This window comes from Mastomys coucha, unplaced genomic scaffold, assembly GCF_008632895.1.
Source record: "Mastomys coucha isolate ucsf_1 unplaced genomic scaffold, UCSF_Mcou_1 pScaffold7, whole genome shotgun sequence".
Classification (NCBI taxonomy): domain Eukaryota; kingdom Metazoa; phylum Chordata; class Mammalia; order Rodentia; family Muridae; genus Mastomys; species Mastomys coucha.
In genome coordinates, this window is record NW_022196913.1 from 74,900,265 (window position 1) to 74,917,734 (window position 17,470).

Genomic DNA, 17,470 nt, shown 5'->3' on the forward strand with positions numbered 1-17,470 from the left:
ATTTATCCCCAGCACATTAAGATTGTCTTGTTACTGTTGGCCTAGCCTATCTTGTTGAAAGTACTTACTAAAAAAACAAAAGCTGGGGGTTGGTAAGTGACACTTCTCATTTAGTATATTAAGTATTCATGGTAGCTTTATTTCCTGTACAGATACGGTGAGCATATATTCTATATATTCATCCAAGCCAGTAAGAAGGATGTTTAGTGAGAAAACCCAGGGTTCTCCTAGACGCTTTCTTTGTAACTCAGTTAAATCACCAAGCAGCACACCAGAAAATATTTTTATCCACTCCATGGGTCTATTGTAACATAGTGTTCCCAAAAGCACTTAAATTGTGCTGAATATAGGTCATATCTATAAAACTATAATGAGATACATCTACTAAGGACTGTAATGAGCCAGGACACAGTTGACAATCAGTGTATTTTGGTGTTGCCACAAGAGTTGCCATGAATGCTACTGCTTGACACAACTGGTATCTGTCCTCCGTCCAGGAATTTGACTATGGAAGACATTGTCAAAGTGAGTGAGTAAGTTAGAAACTGTGTTAGGTGATGGAGCTGCTTGCTTGTTTCTCTCATACATCCCAACCCTAGACTGGAGCCAGAACTGATACCAGGAAACCTTTCAAGTATCCTCCAAGTGGCCTGGTCTAGAGTTTCCTATGTGTTATAATTTGTTCTGGCTGAGTCACAACCATTTCCGAGATAGCCAAGAGCAAAGATTTCTCTGAAATGTTATTCAAAACGTCTATAGCTGGTGAATCCTACCCAGAATATGTCCTGTTCTCTTTTTATCTCCCTATCGAAGCTTTCCTTTTATCTTAGAACTGCCTCTCCATTTTCTTTCTGAGAGATCTAACAACTCATTTCATAGCCTTAGCTACCTACTGTCTATCACCTGATCACTCCCAGTTATGTCTCTGGCACTCACACTCCTCCTAAGTTCCAAATCCGTATTTTTAGCCACCAACCAAATGTCTCAGCCCAGAGGACTTTACAGGCATCTCCACATCAACCTGCCAGCAACTGAGACAGTCATGTCCCAGGCTGTGTGCAGCCAAAGGCAGGTGTGAGTGCAGCCCAACATGGAATAACAAACTTACTAAGATACTAAGAGATTTTGAAAACTTAACTCAATTGCATGGATCGTATGCATGACACTATTGTGTTATCTAAAGATTTAGCACATCTGACCTATGTCTCTGCTTCAGTTACTGTCACTATTTCCCCAGTACAAATACCTTATATGATACTGTATATCAAGTGCTGCATATTTCAGATACTCTAAACATATTGCCAGTAGTCTACCATAATCCCCTCAGTGTAAATGTTACACCCAAAGCTGGACTAAGTGGACTGGGAGTTTAAACCCAAGATTTTAAGCAGAAGGAAAGCTTAGAACAAAGCCCTGCCGACAGCAGGCCGCTTCTTACCCCCTCTCCCTACGCAAGCGAGAAGATATTCTCTTAGACCTCATAGACCTGTTCATGACAAACTCCAGAAAAAAAACCCACACATAGCATTTTGCTTCTAGCTGAGATGCTCTTTAAAGAACAAGTCAGCACAGCTGGGGATGTGCATGCTAGAATCCCAGTAGGTGAGTGATGAAAGGAAGAGCAGACATTCAAAGGCAGCTTCTGTTGTAGACCAGGTTTGAAGCCAGCATGGGCTACAAGAGAATCTGTCTCAGAAGAACAAAAAAGCAGGAGGGGATAGGAAAGGAAAGAAGGCCTGGCCGTGTATCGCTGTGGTCTCAGCACCCAGCACCTGGGAGCAGAGCAGGAGTAAGGCTCATCTGTGGTGTAGAAGGAGTGTGGGGACCATCTGGGTTCTGTGAAACAACCTAAGAAACTTGCAGAAAATTTTAAACAAATACTACACCCATGGGTATATAAGTAACAAGATTTAAATGTATTCTTCTTCAGTATAGGCATGGATTTTTTTTTAATAAAAAATGAGTCGCCGGGTGTGGTAGCGCACGCCTTTAATCCCAGCACTTGGGAGACAGAGGCAGACAGATTTCTGAGTTCAAGGCCAGCCTGGTCTACAGAGTGAGTTCCAGGACAGCCAGGGCTACACAGAGAAACCCTGTCTCAAAAAATCAAAAAAAAAAAAAAAAAAAAAAAAAAAAAAAAAAAAAAAAAAGAAAAGAAAAGAAAAAAAAAGAAAAATGAGTCATATCTTAAATCAGCTGAAAAAAATTCCTAATTACCATATCTTCAGCTCATTGTAGACATAACATTTCATGGACTAGATAAGTTTTGTACCATCTATAACTTAAAATTGCTAAAGTAGGAAACTATATTGCCTTTTATCAATTTTAATCTTAGATTTTCTGTGAAGGAAGAAAAGTATCTAAAAGTCTTATTTCTGTGTGTGTGTGTGTGTGTGTGTGTGTTAGTGTTAGAATACATATCTTATGACAGTGTAGAAATCAAAGAGCAAGTTTTGGGCGTTGATTCTCATTTTCAGAGTCTCCTGGATCAAATTCAGTCTTCAGGATTGCTCAGCAAAGCACTTTACTTGTGTCCTGTGTGCTGGCTAGTTTTGTGTAAACTTGGAAGAAGGAACTGAGAAATGCACTCACCAAATTGGCTGTGGGCAAACCAGTGTGTTCTCTTGACTGATTCCTACTGAAGCCCAGGCTCCCTGTGGGAGGTGCCACCTAAAGCAGGCTGAGAGAAGGTCCATAAGGGGCATAAGCTGTGAGGTGAAATAAACCCTCTCCTCCCGTGTTGCCTTTGGTCATGGTATTTAGCATAGCAATAAAGCAGACAATGGGATAGAAAACTTTGGTTGTTGAAAGGGAGCCAGAATAGGCTGAGAATCAAAGATAGCAGTGCCTGTCTTCTGCCCAAGGAAAACAACAGAATTTGAGGGAGGCAGAAGCACTCAGGTAGGAAATAATCAGGCCATCAGGAAGTACTGTAGAAGCTGGAGACCAAATGAGGAAGGGATCAGTGAAGAATGGAAATCAATGACAAGATTAACTTTTGTTTAAGTCTACTGTGGCCTACCATATTGCAGTGCTTTATAAGGCCCTTGTGATCTCCCTGATCATCTCGAGGCTGCTGGGGAAAGCACAAGGTGACAGAAAAGGCGTCCAGCAGTGTCCTCCTATGTGTCACCTCAAAACCCATTTACTTGGGAAAGTTAAATTGATATAATTATAAAATATTATGGGCTAAACATCATTTTGGTAAACTTAATGGAATGCCCAGAAAAGCACAAATTATATTTACATTTTTTGTATTAGTAGTTGTAGTAAGAGGCGAAATGCTAAGCGTCAGGCAGCTTGGTGTTCTTTAGAGCAGGTAAAGTTTAGTGAAGTTCTATGACACAGACTCATGGAGCACAGAACACAAGAGCTCCACGACAAGCAGCAGCTTATGACTATACATTTGCTCATCCAGTTGCTTCTCCCTTTACTGTCACTAAATATCCAACACCTCCAGCTCACAGGCCACCCTGGCAGGGAGGACTGGAGAGTGCTTCTGCACTCAGTGCAGAGGGGGTGTTGTGCTCGGCTCACTTTTTTCCTCTTTCTATGCAACTCAGAACCCCATCCCACAGAAAGATGTTACCCCAAATCAGGCAGGTCTCCCCGCACTCAAACCTCTCTGGATACTCCCTTACAGAAGCACCACAAGTGGGTGACTAGAGTGCAGTGGAAAATGCAAGCTAGACCTGAATACCAGGCCACACCGTGGTAACAAACCACTGTCTCCCTCTGTTCCCCTCAAGAAAAACCTCCTTGGCTATCAATCATTCAAGTCATCTTTCTCCCACATGTGAAATAAATAAAAACTTTACCCACTCATTACATCAAAATGAAGTCCCTTCTCCTTTCAGGTCTATAGACCTAAGAACCCCACTGTCTCCTCTCCCTGCTATTTTGTAGAACAGGATAATGTCTCCAACGGGGAAAGGAGGAAAGTGAGAGACATACAGCAGCCTCATGTCCATGCCAATTCTGAAGTTTCTCTGGGAACATCCTGAGGAGTTTACACCTGAAACAGGAAACCATCTTTAAGCCCTGTCCCTTCTCCTAGGAGCAGACCATCTCAGAACTCTTCAGGTGCCTGGTCAGCCCTTAGGATATCTTCCTTGGCCATGCAAAGCTTTGATTGATGCTCAAATAATCAGTTCCTTTTAGCCTGGGCTCATAAGACTATTGTAATTTCTCCAAAGCTAAGTTGACTTCTTACCTACTCGGGTCCCACCCACCAGGCAATAACTCTAATCCTTATCCTTTAAAAGCCTGTTTCTTTGCTTGCATTATTCCTAAGTTGTGTTGTACTGAAAGTGTAGCATTAAGTTGAATTCTTAATCACTGCAACATTAATAAGTTTTAACCTGTAATTCCACTACCTGTATCTATTATCAGACTGTTTACCCACCTTTGTTCAGAGACTGTTAGACTATCTCTTGCTCTTTGGGGTTTTTAACATTAGTCTATATGCACTACTATAACAAGTACTGTATGTTGGGAAGCTCATAAGTAGCAGACATTTATTTCTCATTTTCTGGAGTCTAGAAAGTCTAAAAATCAAGGTACTGGCAAATCCATTGTCTGGTGAGGCCTCACCTGCTGGGTCATGGGTAACCATCTGTCCCAGCATAGTATGCATCATTACTCAGAAACAGAAAAGCTGGGTTTCACAAAGAGGTTGAAAGAAAAAAAAAAAAAAGGAAGAAAGAAAGAAACAGAAAAGCTCAGTTGTGGTTTAGTGGGTGTGATAGTTTGCATATGCTTGGCCCAGGGAGTGGCACTATTTGGAGGTGTGGCCTTGTTGGAGTAGGTGTGTCACTGTGGGTATGGGCTTTAAGACCCTACTCCTAACTGCCTGGAAGCTAGTCTTCTACTAGCAGCCTGCAGATGAAGGTGTAGAACTCTCAGCTCCTCCTGCACCATGCCTACCTGGGTGCTGCCTTGCTCCTGCCTTGATGATAATGGATTGAACCTCTGAACCCATAAGCCAACCTCAATTAAATGTCCTTTATAAGACTTGCCTTGGTCATGGTGTCTGTTCACAGCAGTAAAACCCTAAGACAATGGATGTGTATAACTTTTATTCCATATGTAAGAAACAGAATGAACTGAAGAATTGATGGCCAATGAATTTCTTTACTTTAACTGTTCGTGCCAGAAGAACTGAGAGGGCTTTCTTGGTCACATGAGAACACAATCATGATTTCTGCAGTCAAACTAAAGGGAATGCAGATGCTAGGGCCATCAATGTCCTACAGAACACTTATTTTCAAGGTGCAGAATATCCAGATCAATTGTTTTTCATTCATTACTAGACACAGCCAGCAATGGCCAGCAATCCTGTCAGTGTGTTCGCAAGCCCTTCATATTCTGCCCTGGGTTGTCTCCTGAGTACTTTCTGGCCATAGTTTGACAGAATGCTTTGACATTAATATGGCACCCCCATTTTTGTAGCTTTCACTGTCCACTTTAACTGCCTGACCATTAAGCCAGGGCCCCATCTTCTGAGGTTTTCTTGAACCCTGCCTCTATTCTATGTGAATCTATGGGCTAAGCAAGATTGTGCCTAGGTTTATACTACATGCCCTATGCTTATCATTAGGGGCTGTGGTCCCTCAGGGACCCAGATCAATAGAGGCTCCAATCACCTTATATCTGTTCCATTGTGACAGACTATTTGGAGACCTTGGTTTATAACCATGATGAACAGGTTCTCATGATTATTGCATAACATGGTCTCATGAGTGTTTTTTCTGTGTGGAGGAATAACCTACTTTAATCTGGGTGATCTGGACAGCTTTCTCACTGTGTGGCCTTTACTGTGTGAGCCAGACCAGGAATCCTGTGTGGCAGCAAGAAGTCAATGCAGAAGCTTTTCCAGGCTTCTGTTTGCCAATGTTCCATTAACTAAAGAAAGAATCATACAAAAGAGTATGGATACCTAGATGTGAGGTATACCACAACTCTAAGAAGAAACCATAGTTTTAGGCTGTTGGCCCATATTATCTCTGGTGTAACTTAACTCCATTATTAGAGAGAGGGCTCTGTTCTAGTAAAACTGTATTTCCAGTATCAGGCAGTGGGCAATGTGGCCAAGCACTGATCGGTAACAGAAGCCCATCTAATAGTCTGTGTGGCAGGGAACAGAGTGGCTCTGCTTCCTGTGCCTTAGCTCAGCAGTGGCCAAAGCTTCTGATAAGACCTGCAAGGGTGGGTGCAAATCCTGCTCTGTGCTGTAGGGAGATCTGCCACAGAGCTGCTTTTCAAAGTTATCTATTTACATTATCTGCCTGTCCTGTACCCCAGATGTGCTGGCCAAAAGTGTAAGGAAAGTGGACACAATACTCTTGAGTCTATGGTATGCACACGCATCTCTAACTGGCTAGTACATGTGGACGGAGGCATCACATACCTTTTTTAAAGCTATTCATTTGTCTTACTATTTATACACTATACTTAGCACTATCCTTTTTGTGAGCAATTGAAGGATATGATTTTATCTTCTCTGATGATTTTGTTTTTTGTTTTTTAGGTTTTTTTGGTTTTTTGAGACAGGATTTCTCTATGTAGCCCTGGCTGTCCTGGAAGTCACTCTGTAGACCAGGCTGGCCTCAAACTCAGAAATCTACCTGCCTCTGCCTCCCAAGTGCTGGGATTATAGGCGTGCGCCACCACTACCCGGCCTTCTCTGATGATTGATTCTTAATAGGTTCTCTGTGGTCTTGTCAAAAACTGGATGAAGTGATTGAATGACAGTGCAATCAGAGGCAGACAAGGATTTCCTTGAAATCTCTGGAAGCTTGGGTATTGGTCCTTAACTCTCTTTGGAATTGTCTTAGTGTTCTTCTTTTGCTATGACTGCTATGACAACACACCATGACCGAAGCAGCTTATAAAGAAAGCACTTAATTGGCCTCGTGGTTTCAGAGGGTTAGAGTTACAGCATAGCATAGCATAGCATAGCATAGCATAGCATAGCATAGCATAGCTTAACACAGCACAGCACAGTACAGCATAGGATAGCATACCATATCATATCATACCATACCATAGCACAAGCTATGCTGGCAGGAGCATCAAGAGCTCACATCTTGATCTGTATGTAGGAGGCAAAGAAAAAAACACTAGAACCAGCCAAGTCTCTTGAAACCTCAGAACTCACCTCCAGTGACACATCTCCATTAACACACCTCCTAATCCTTCATAAACAGTTTCATCAACTGGGGGCCAAGGACTCAATTTTACAAGTCTAGGGAAGCAATTCAAATCACTTCAAGTAGCTAATTCCTGGTCAGTCTTCTGCATTGTACAAAGTTGTGGTTTGTTGCTCTGACTACAGAAAGAGGCAAGGAGAGGTGCTCTGGGTCAGAATTTTCTTTTTTTCATTCTCAGTGTTGAGGGAAGATAGACAGCAAAAATCAAAGTCCAGACATTTTAGTCAGAAGTACCTTGAAAATTTAGGTTAATTTTCTTACTATCAAAAGTCCCTTGAGTACCTAATACAGTCCATCAGGCAGCCCTGTCTGTATTACCTTAGACTACTTAAGCATCTTCATTTCCTGGTCCCTGGAGATTGCTTGGAGAGTGAGCTGAACACTAACTCGTTCCCTGTTCTGATCATTGCATTTCCTTCCCCGAGGCATGGCATCTCTGCTAAAACTCTGGGTCATAGGGTCAAGTCAAGGACAAGAAAGACAGGAAGCTTTAAAGGCTTACACCCAGTTAGTAACCCCAATGTCAGCCTGGAGAAAACTATCTTACAAAGGGTGACTGAATGTTTAAATAGGAGAAAGGCTTTCGTACAAAGAATACCTTTGATTTTCTTTGAAATTACATTTATTTAGTGTAGGTATGTACACATGGGAGCTGAGGTCAATGAGAGTAGGCAGCTTGGATTCTCTATATAGATTTTCTAGTAGATTTTCTTATATTCTCAAATAGATTCCTTCTGTCATGTAAATCTCAGAGATCAAACTCAGTTCATTGGCGATGATAGCAAGCACCTTTACTTACTGAGCCATCTGGCCAGCCAAGTGGTGGCTTTTATAACAGGAATGTTTCTCTGATAATTCATTTAGTTTTAGATTTTAAGATGAGACATTTTAATTTTTATGATAATCAAATTTTTCTTGGAACAATTAGAGAAAATTCAGGATACAGAGTCCTTTGAAATATTTTTTGGAAAACAGTTGCGGAGACTTGGCTATATAGAAGACAAACACAGCAAATTGGCCTTTCCTTGTTCTCAAAAAGTTTAGACTCCAGCAGTTGAGTCAGATCTGTAAACAGTTAATAAATAATGGCCTTTGTGATCACGTAGAAGTGTGTTTATCTGATCTTAGAATGCAGAGATAAGGAGGGGAATAAAAACACGTAACAACTTCATAGAATAAGGTGTCCTTCAAACTGTGTTAAAGATGCACATGTGTGTTTTGAGTTGTGTTGGGGACTGTTCTAGGTACAGAGAGCCCAAGAGTGGAGGTGAATGTAGGTGAGGGTTGAGACTTTAACAGTAGAAGGGCAGAGGCCCTTGTCACAGTTGGGCACAATGGGGAGAAAGAAGAGGCAGGATGGCATCCAGGTGCCCTGGAAGCTTGTAGTGGTCAGGATTTCTGTGGAAGGAGCCACAGTAAAAGAGGCCCATGGACCAAGACATTGCTTCCATGTGTGAGTCCATGACTTTTTCCCATGAATCTCTGTAAATACTCTGTGGTGCCTTTGTGTTCCGTTAGAACACATTCACTGCTTGTCAGGCAAATGTCTAGCTTTGTTTCTTCATCTAGGGATTGTCAGTCTTTGCTCTTTTATCTCTGTCTTAAACATAATGAAGGGTCCAGACTTGGACATATGTCACACTGCAGATCATGAGACCCAGCATTCCAGCACATGGAGGCTCTTGCCTCTTCCCTTAGGTACCTTAGCTGTGGACATGATGTTCTTGCAGTTGTTTTTCACATAGTTCTGGTCTGTTTCACATGTTTATCCAGTTAGGCAATACTGGTATTAATGCAGAAGGACATCTGTTCTGCTGGGCTGGCACCTGGCTTCTCAGATAGCAGGGGCTCTTTTATTCGTTAGCTTTCTCGTGGCTGGAAAATTAACTTTGAGACTAAGCGAATGAACTTACTGAAATCTTTGGTCATATGAGGGATCTTGGAGTTTATTCCTAGATTTGGTGAGAGTATTTTTGTTTTTTATGTTCAGCCTGTAGGATTGTCCCTGTGATAGTAAGTCAAAATGCAAGCACCTGAAAGGTTTGTACATTGCATTTACAGTCCTGAATTTTAAGGGTTTTTTTCCCACAGCAATTCATATGCACACAAAATGCTGGCCCTATGGCTGGCCTCCAGCCCACACGGGGCTAGTGCCAATTCCAAAAACCAGAAAATGAAGACACTCACGCTCCATCATCCATCATTGTTTCTATGAACCTTACAGCTTGGATATTGAAAAATCTGGATTTGATTTTTTTTTCAAGTCAACCAAATAGCTTGTACACATGGTTAGAAAGTGTTTGCATGCTGAATCAGAACTCGAGACACTTTAAATCAGCCATCTCAACAGTGTTCTTATTTCTTATTAATCATATTTGGAACATTCTTTTGACAGGTTGTATTCCTCCCTGGCTTTGGCTATGTGTATGTGGACATCACCCAACAGTGTGGCACAGTCTTGATCATTCTAGCCCCGGAAGGAAAAGCAGGACCCATTTTTACCAGCACCAGCAGGTGGGTTAGTTTTCTAGCAGCAGTATAGTAAACTTTCTTTATAATATTGTAAACTTATTATTTGTCATTCTTGTCACATCATAAAATGATAAATATACTACTTATCATTCTTGTTGTCCCTACACACATACTAAGGGTTTGGGTTAATTACCATAAGTAAAGATCTAGTTATTAAATTATGCCTCCAGCATATATAGATGATGATGATAATAATAATAATAATAATAATAATAATAATAATAATGCCTCTTTCTTGAGTCTCCCAGCTCAGCATAACTGAAAAATAAGTTCAGCAAACTGATTTTCAAGCTAAGACGTGCTCTTCTAAATAATACCATTATTACTAGTTTAAGATGCAAGCTAGTATCTCTAAATCCACAAAACAACTTTGTAAATAACTAGACTTTGCAGTTAGACCAAACAGTAAGTATAAACATACTTCCTAGAGCCTTTGATACACTTCTATCTTCAAGGAGGCTGGGGAGATGGCACAGTGGGTAAAGTGCCAGCTGTGTGAGCATGGGGACAGAGGTCAGCATCTGCGGGAAAGCCAGGTAGCATCATGGGCCTGGAGACACGCAGACCCTGGGGGCCCACTGTCCACTGGAGACACGCAGACCCTGGGGGCTCCCTGTCCACTGGAGACATGCAGACCCTGAGGGCTCCCTGTTCACTGAAGACATGCAGACCCTGGGGGCTCCCTGTCCACTGGAGACATGCAGACCCTGGGGGCTCCCTCTCCAGCCAGGCCAACCCAAGTGCAAAGCTACAGTTGAGAGAGACCCTTTCTCAAAAAGTTAGATGAGAAAGGAATGGCTCCCAGGAAGAAGTTTATTCCACCAGGTCTGATCTGATTCTATGCCCACAGCTCACATGGTAGAAAGAGTGACCCAGTTCCCACAAGTCGTTCTCTAACCTACACATATGAACCAGGACATAAGCATTCACCCTCCAAAAACTAAATAAAAAAATAAAAATATAAGCCATGAGAATAATTAATATCCTAAACTTAAAATAATCATATAATTCAGTAGAAATAATGTAAAGATATCCTCTCCTCCCAAAACAGAAAATGAGGATAAAGGACATGAATGGAAAATTATAAGAAGAGGAAATAGAAATAAAAATATTCAAAGATAGAAATAGAAATAAGGTAGTACCTACCAGTTAACAGTAGCATTTCATCATACACAGCTGTCATAGGGAAGTAATTACCATTTTCTTGAGCACTCTTAGTACCACATATCTACATATTGAACATGAATTCAAAACCCCCTTTGGATCTCAGTGGTTCTCAATCTGTGTCATGACCCTTTTGAGGGTCGAATGACCCTTTGATAGGGTTCACCTAAGACCATTAGAAAACATTTACATGATGATTCATAACAGTAGCAATATTACAGTTAAGAGGTAGCAATGAAGATAATTTTATGGTCAGTGGTCACTACAGGGTGAAGATCGGTATTAAAGGGTTGCAGTGTTAGGAAGGTTGAGAGCATTGCGTTAGAAATTCCACTTTGAAAAGTTTTAAGAGTTCAGAAAATCATGAAAACAGTAGGCAAGGATATACACAGAAGTGTTTATTTCATTGTTAGTTATAGTGACATGATATTAAGTGTACAAATATCAAATATATCACAGGATATAGGTGTTATTGATTGCAGTGGACTGGAAGCATGTGATCTAATATAGAGTAAAGCAAACCTATTATGATGCTGATTATATAAAGACATGTATATTCTATCTGTGTAAATAGACAATACTGGAAGAGAAAGAAAAAAATCAAACTGGGTTTTTCCGTGTTTAATAATTTCTGTATAGTAATTTTCTGTAATAGAGTGAGTATCTTATAATCCCCAAATTAATTTACAATAAAAAATAATAAAACCAATTTTTATGCATTTATTTAGGACTTTTAAGAATAAATTCCTTGTATCTATATATGACTAAAACCTCGTTAGTTTGGACTCTGCTAATTTTTTATAATACTTCAAATAATATTAGATAGGAATGCTTATATAGTCTAAAAGTGTTTGTAGAAAGAGAGAAAGGAAGAAAGAAAGAAAGAAAGGAAGGAAGAAAGAAAGGAAGGAAGGAAGGAAGGAAGGAAGGAAGGAAGGATGGATGGATGAATAGAAGGAAGGAAGAAAACAACAGTATAACTAAATTGGAGAATAAAATTTAAGTTATATAACACAAAATCTCAAGCTTACATGTGTATTTCAGAAATATCATCTAAGGTATGAGTCTTAATGAGAGCAGCCACAATGCTCACATGTGGAGGTACAATAAGAACAGCACAGTGTCTACTCAGATCTGCTTGGCTTGCACTTCCCTGGGTCATGCTTTCAAGTGCTTGCTGGATGTCAGGTTTTACCTAGGAATAGGGAAACAGTGAGAGAAAGTTCCACTCTCACAAGCACAGAATGGGAAAGGCTGGAGCACAGAAATTCCATGAGCATAGTAGATCAGTGCTCTACGGAGCTGAAAAACAGCCATTAGAGATGTGTGAGTGTCAATGTGTGAGGGCCTTGGGACATGGAGAATTGAGTTGTTGAAAAGTTAGTTTGAGAGAACCTTATCAAGAGAGTAGTGTTTAAACTTGAAAACAGCAAGGCAGTTAAGGACCTCATCTAATGGAGAGAGTGCTCTCCAGACCCAGCTCACAGCCAGTGCTGAGGCCTAAAGCAAACAGAGCACCTGGCACAAAAGATAGCAGAGCCAGGGCACTGTGAGCCCAAAGGAGCAGCCAGGTGAGAGGCAAGGAAGGATGTGTGTCCTGGGAGAGGGGCATGGAGTGCTAAGCGGAAAGCCAGCTTTCACTTTAACACTCGTGACCTTCATAGGGGCAGGCTTGTCAGACCAGGGAGTATAAGCCAGCTTGCAGCAAGTTTCAGAAAGAAAAGAAAGGAAAGAATCAGAGAAAATGTTTGTGGAAATGCTTTCAGTTTTTACTAAAGAGGATCAGAGAAATGGGAAATAGGTAGAAAGGAAGTGATGTTATAATAGGGTTTTGTTCACTCAGAAGAGGAATAACACTATATTGCAGAGGAAGGTAACATGGCTTGCTAGAGTAATGGTGAGTGGAGAGGGTGAAGTGCCCCAAAGAGGACATGGACCTGGCCAGGAGCTCTTCAGCTTTACAAGTGAGAACAGGGAGAGCAGGACATGCTTGTGTGCAGTGCTGATGGGTACATGCTGTGTGCAGTGCTGATGGGTACATGCTTGTGTGCAGTGCTGATGGGTACATGTTTGTGTGCAGTGCTGATGGGTACATGCTGTGTGCAGTACTGATGGGTACATGGTGTGTGCAGGGTTGATGGGTACATGGTGTGTGCAGGGTTGATGGGTACATGGTGTGTGCAGGGTTGATGGGTACATGTTTGTGTGCAGTGCTGATGGGTACATGGTGTGTGCAGTGCTGATGGGTACATGCTGTGTGCAGTACTGATGGGTACATGGTGTGTGCAGTGCTGATGGGTACATGGTGTGTGCAGTGCTGATGGGTACATGCTGTGTGCAGTGCTGATGGGTACATGGTGTATGCAGTGCTGATGGGTATATGCTGTGTGCAGTGCTGATGGGTACATGCTGTGTGCAGTGCTGATGGGTACATGCTGTGTACAGTGCTGATGGGTACATGCTGTGTACAGTGCTGATGGGTACATGCTGTATGCAGTGCTGATGGGTACATGCTGTGTGCAGTGCTGATGGGTACATGCTGTGTGCAGTGCTGGTGGGTACATGCTATGTGCAGTGCTGATGGGTACATGCTGTGTGCAATGCTGATGGGTATATGCTTGTGTGCAGTGCTGATGGGTACATGCTGTGTGCAGTACTGATGGGTACATGCTGTATGCAATGCTGATGGGTACATGCTTGTGTGCAGTGCTGATGGGTACATGCTGTGTGCAGTGCTGATGGGTACATGCTGTGTGCAATGCTGATGGGTACATGCTGTGTACAGTGCTGATGGGTACATGGTGTGTGCAGGGTTGATGGGTACATGCTGTATGCAATGCTGATGGGTACATGCTGTGTGCAGTGCTGATGGGTACGTGCTGTGTGCAGTGCTGATGGGTACATGCTGTGTGCAGTGCTGATGGGTACATGCTGTGTGCAATGCTGATGGGTACATGCTGTGTACAGTGCTGATGGGTACTTGCTGTGTGCAGTGCTGATGGGTACATGCTGTGTGTAGAGTTGATAGGTACATGCTGTGTGCAGGGTTGATAAGTACATGTTGACCTCATTTTTCTGCTTAGCTCATCTTTTTTAATATAAGGAGTGTTACTTCTCTTTATGCCATGATTATCATAACAGAGAATTAATGTGTAAAATGAAGAATTGGAGAAAAAAATCTGGGTGTGTTGATAAGAGAACACACATACAGCAACATGACAAGAACTTGTCGTCCCAGGGGGAACATTTCCCAGACGTGTTGAGTATTCCCTTGTTATGAGATTCTATCTCATAACAGAAATAAGAAAGAAACCAGAGACACTAACAAGCTTTGCCCTTTCTCTAGAGCTCTGGAGAGGATGGTCACTTTCAGGATGTTCATCACCCAGTTGAGCCTGGCTGTGTCTGATGACCTCACACACCAGGCACCATCTGAACTGCTGAGGCTCACCCTGGACAACGTTTTTCTCCATGTGTCTCCTGTGCCTGGTGTCCTCCCAGGGGAAGATCCTCCCTCCAGCTTCTTCCAGCTTTACGGTGTGGAAATCTACTGCGGAGACCTGCAGCTGGACAACCAGCTTTATAACAAGTCCAATTTCCATTTCGCTGTCTTGGTCTGCCAAGGAGAGAGACCAGACCCTGCTCAGTATTCCAAAGTGCAGAGCCTCCTGATCTGCAGCAAAGCCTTGGAAGAATACAAGGAGAATTGCTTCATCAAACTTTGCCTCACTGTGTCTGAGGGGAAGGATGTCCTCCTCGATGTCAGCGAGTTCACCTTTGAACTGAAACCAGCACGGCTGTATGTGGAGGACACCTTTGTATACTACATCAAAACTTTATTTGACACCTATCTTCCTCACAGCAGGATGGCTGGTCACCATGCACAGCTCTTTACAGGGAGGCAGGTGCTGCCCGTGCAGGTGACACAGCACGCCAAGGCGTTGGTGAACCCAGTGAAGTTACGGAAGCTGGTCATCCAGCCAGTGAGCCTGCTCATCAGCATCCATGCGTCCCTGAAGCTGTACATAGCCTCCGACCACACTCCGCTCTCCTTCTCTGTGTTTGAAAGAGGACCAGTGTTCACTACGGCAAGGCAGCTGGTACACGCTCTGGCCATGCACTATGCTGCTGGGGCTCTTTTCAGAGCAGGTGAGGATGCAAGGGGAGGGTCTGTGATGGGCTAACACCTGGACAGAAGTGGTACACTATGCTGGAGGGCTGTCTGTTGTACAACAACACAGGAGAGCAAGTAGGGCTGGGTGATACATGTAGGCCACATATCTAACAGAACTGGGTCTAGATCTGGACTGGCAGTGTAAACCTTGGGTGAATATCAAACTCCTTGAGCCTGCATCTTCAGCTGTAAAGTGGATTTTAAAGGCTATGAGATGGTTTATACTAGGGACCAAGGGGAGAAATAGGACTTCTGTTTCCCATCTGGCTGGAAGAGCCTACAAGGAGTGTTTGATGTGAGTACGGAATCTTCCCTGGGGACCATTAAGTGCAAACATGAACATTGGGCTCCCTGTGGTCTCAAACTACTTTATGGTCATCATCTCCAGAGCATGTGTTCCTGACTCAGGGTCACTCTTAGATAGGTCCAGGATGATAGCCTGGTCCTCAAGGTTACTAACAGTCATGTCAAAGCAGTATCCACACTTGGCTCTGTTAAGGATGAGTTCCTGCACGTGATAACCTTGTTCTTGGTGAATGAATTCCCATAGACTATTCAGGCTGTGGCAACAAATAACTATATTACCATTAGTAAGAGGCCAGTAATCACACGACTAAACCTCCATAATGAAATACATCAAGAGCAAGAATAGGCTGACTCCACCATAGAAAACAAGGATAGCCTCCACTGAGAACCTTGAACGCCCTGCTGTCTGGGTAGTTTGCACAATAGCGAAGAAAATATTGCCCTCTTGCCAAGGAGTCATTTAAAAATAATCCAGAATATTTCAAACTGAATAGATATGTGTATCTGTAAAGTACCCTTAGACACTTACCCTTCTGGTTCACTGACACGCAGCAGCTCTCTAGTCAGAGGCCAAGAGAGGAGGAGGGCTCCCTGCGGTCACAGCTGACACCAAGCTAGGAAGCTGAGCTAAAGGACAGAGTCTACCTGTGCCCTGGTAACCATGGCCCTGTAGGCTTTGTGCTAAACCTCCTGCCTTGTTTTACTGGGGCAGAGAGCTCTCATGCGAACATTCTCTCAGGCCTTTTTATAATTAGAAATCTTGTGGTTATTTCATTCTCAATATGTAGCAGGAAAGACATTCTAACACCAAAGGTGGGTTGATAACATTGTCACTAAAACTCTGTGGTCATTCTGAATATTACTTGAAAGAAAAGCCATTGGAGGAGAGTACCTTTCAGGAATAACTTATTCCACAGAACCATTGATTGATTGGTTGGTTGATTGATTGATTGATTGATTGATTGATTAAGATAGGCAGGGATCAAGTAAAGTAACCTAGGTTGGAAACCCTACTCCCAAATTTTTCACCCAGAGACTGCGAATGTCTTACTGACATAATCTCACCCCAGTGTCCTCTGCTTCCTGCCAGTAGAGACACTGTAGACATACACCAAGTGGGATTGTCATCTCCCTCCTGTATCCATACAGCTCTGACCCCAGGAGCTCAGTGGTCAGGCACATATGCAGGGTAGTGGTGGAACTGTTGGCCTTGTGCTTGGGGGATTCCATGAGCAGTGTCTTTGGCCCCACATGGTTCTTTGTCAGTCCTAATGACTGACACCCATGTTGTCACCCTAATGCTCCAGAAAGGGGCTCAACATTTATGCCAGTCCCCTCCTCTCTGTTTTGATAGTGACCTAGGGACTTGGCATTCCTTTTGGGTTGGTGACTTAACTAAGGATCTCTATCAGAGACTTGATGTTGGGGGAGGGAACAGTTCCCATCCTAGGCCTCGCCTCACAGCCTTCCCAATAAAAAGGCCACAGTACTGGGTTGGGCGTAGATTCCTGAAGGAAGTTGCTTTTCAGATTCCTCCTCTCCCTGCCCTTGGTCTTTGCCTACCCCTGGAGTCCTCTGGGCTAACAGCCCTCAGTCCCCACCCCAGGCAGAAGGGGAAAGGCAGAAGAAGGCTGTGAGCAAGCCACTGGAGCAAGCCAACTCCTGGCAAGCCTGAGTTTAAATAGGAAAGCAGACCCTAAGCCACCCTCCTGGGACATGGGGGAGCATTTCCCTCTCACTAAGCTAATCAGTGTGTCCCTGTCATTGCTGTTTACACAGCCGAAGCTAGGGTTGAGGGGAGACATTTGTTTGGCTCTAGCCCCACTCTAAGAGAAGCACTCAGCTTGATAGGATTGGGAAAGGTTAAAAATAACCCTCCATCCTTCTCAAAGCTTGCATCCCTTTTGCAACACCCTATTTAGCATCTGGCTTCTTCCCATCAGGCGGCGGCTGCTGCTGCTGCTGCTGCTGCTGCTTCTGCTGCTGCCGCTGCCGCTGCCCCTGCCCCTGCTCCTGCCCCTGCCACCGCTGCTGCTGCTCCCACTTCCGATCCCGCTCCTGTTCCTGCTCCTGCTCCTGTCCC

The 17,470-nt window shown here is 43.2% G+C and overlaps 1 protein-coding gene and 1 long non-coding RNA gene across 7 annotated transcripts in view; one reads left to right on the plus strand and one right to left on the minus strand.

Moving 5' to 3' along the window:
- Vps13b (vacuolar protein sorting 13 homolog B) overlaps positions 1 to 17,470 on the plus strand; it is a 564,858-nt gene that overhangs the window by 530,225 nt on the left and 17,163 nt on the right. For 3 of the 4 annotated variants that reach the window (XM_031359340.1, XM_031359343.1, XM_031359341.1), the window contains exons 55-56: positions 9,607 to 9,725; positions 14,254 to 15,056. In XM_031359340.1, the coding sequence (XP_031215200.1) occupies positions 9,607 to 9,725; positions 14,254 to 15,056 (922 nt within the window). Of the gene's footprint in view, positions 1 to 9,606; positions 9,726 to 14,253; positions 15,057 to 17,470 lie in introns of those variants that run through there. The other variant, XM_031359344.1, reaches the window with a different exon arrangement.
- LOC116082440 overlaps positions 14,477 to 17,470 on the minus strand; it is a 6,037-nt gene continuing 3,043 nt past the window's right edge. For all 3 annotated transcript variants that reach the window (XR_004115304.1, XR_004115305.1, XR_004115306.1), the window contains exon 4: positions 14,477 to 14,592. This is a non-coding gene — a long non-coding RNA (uncharacterized LOC116082440). The remainder of the gene's footprint in view (positions 14,593 to 17,470) is intronic.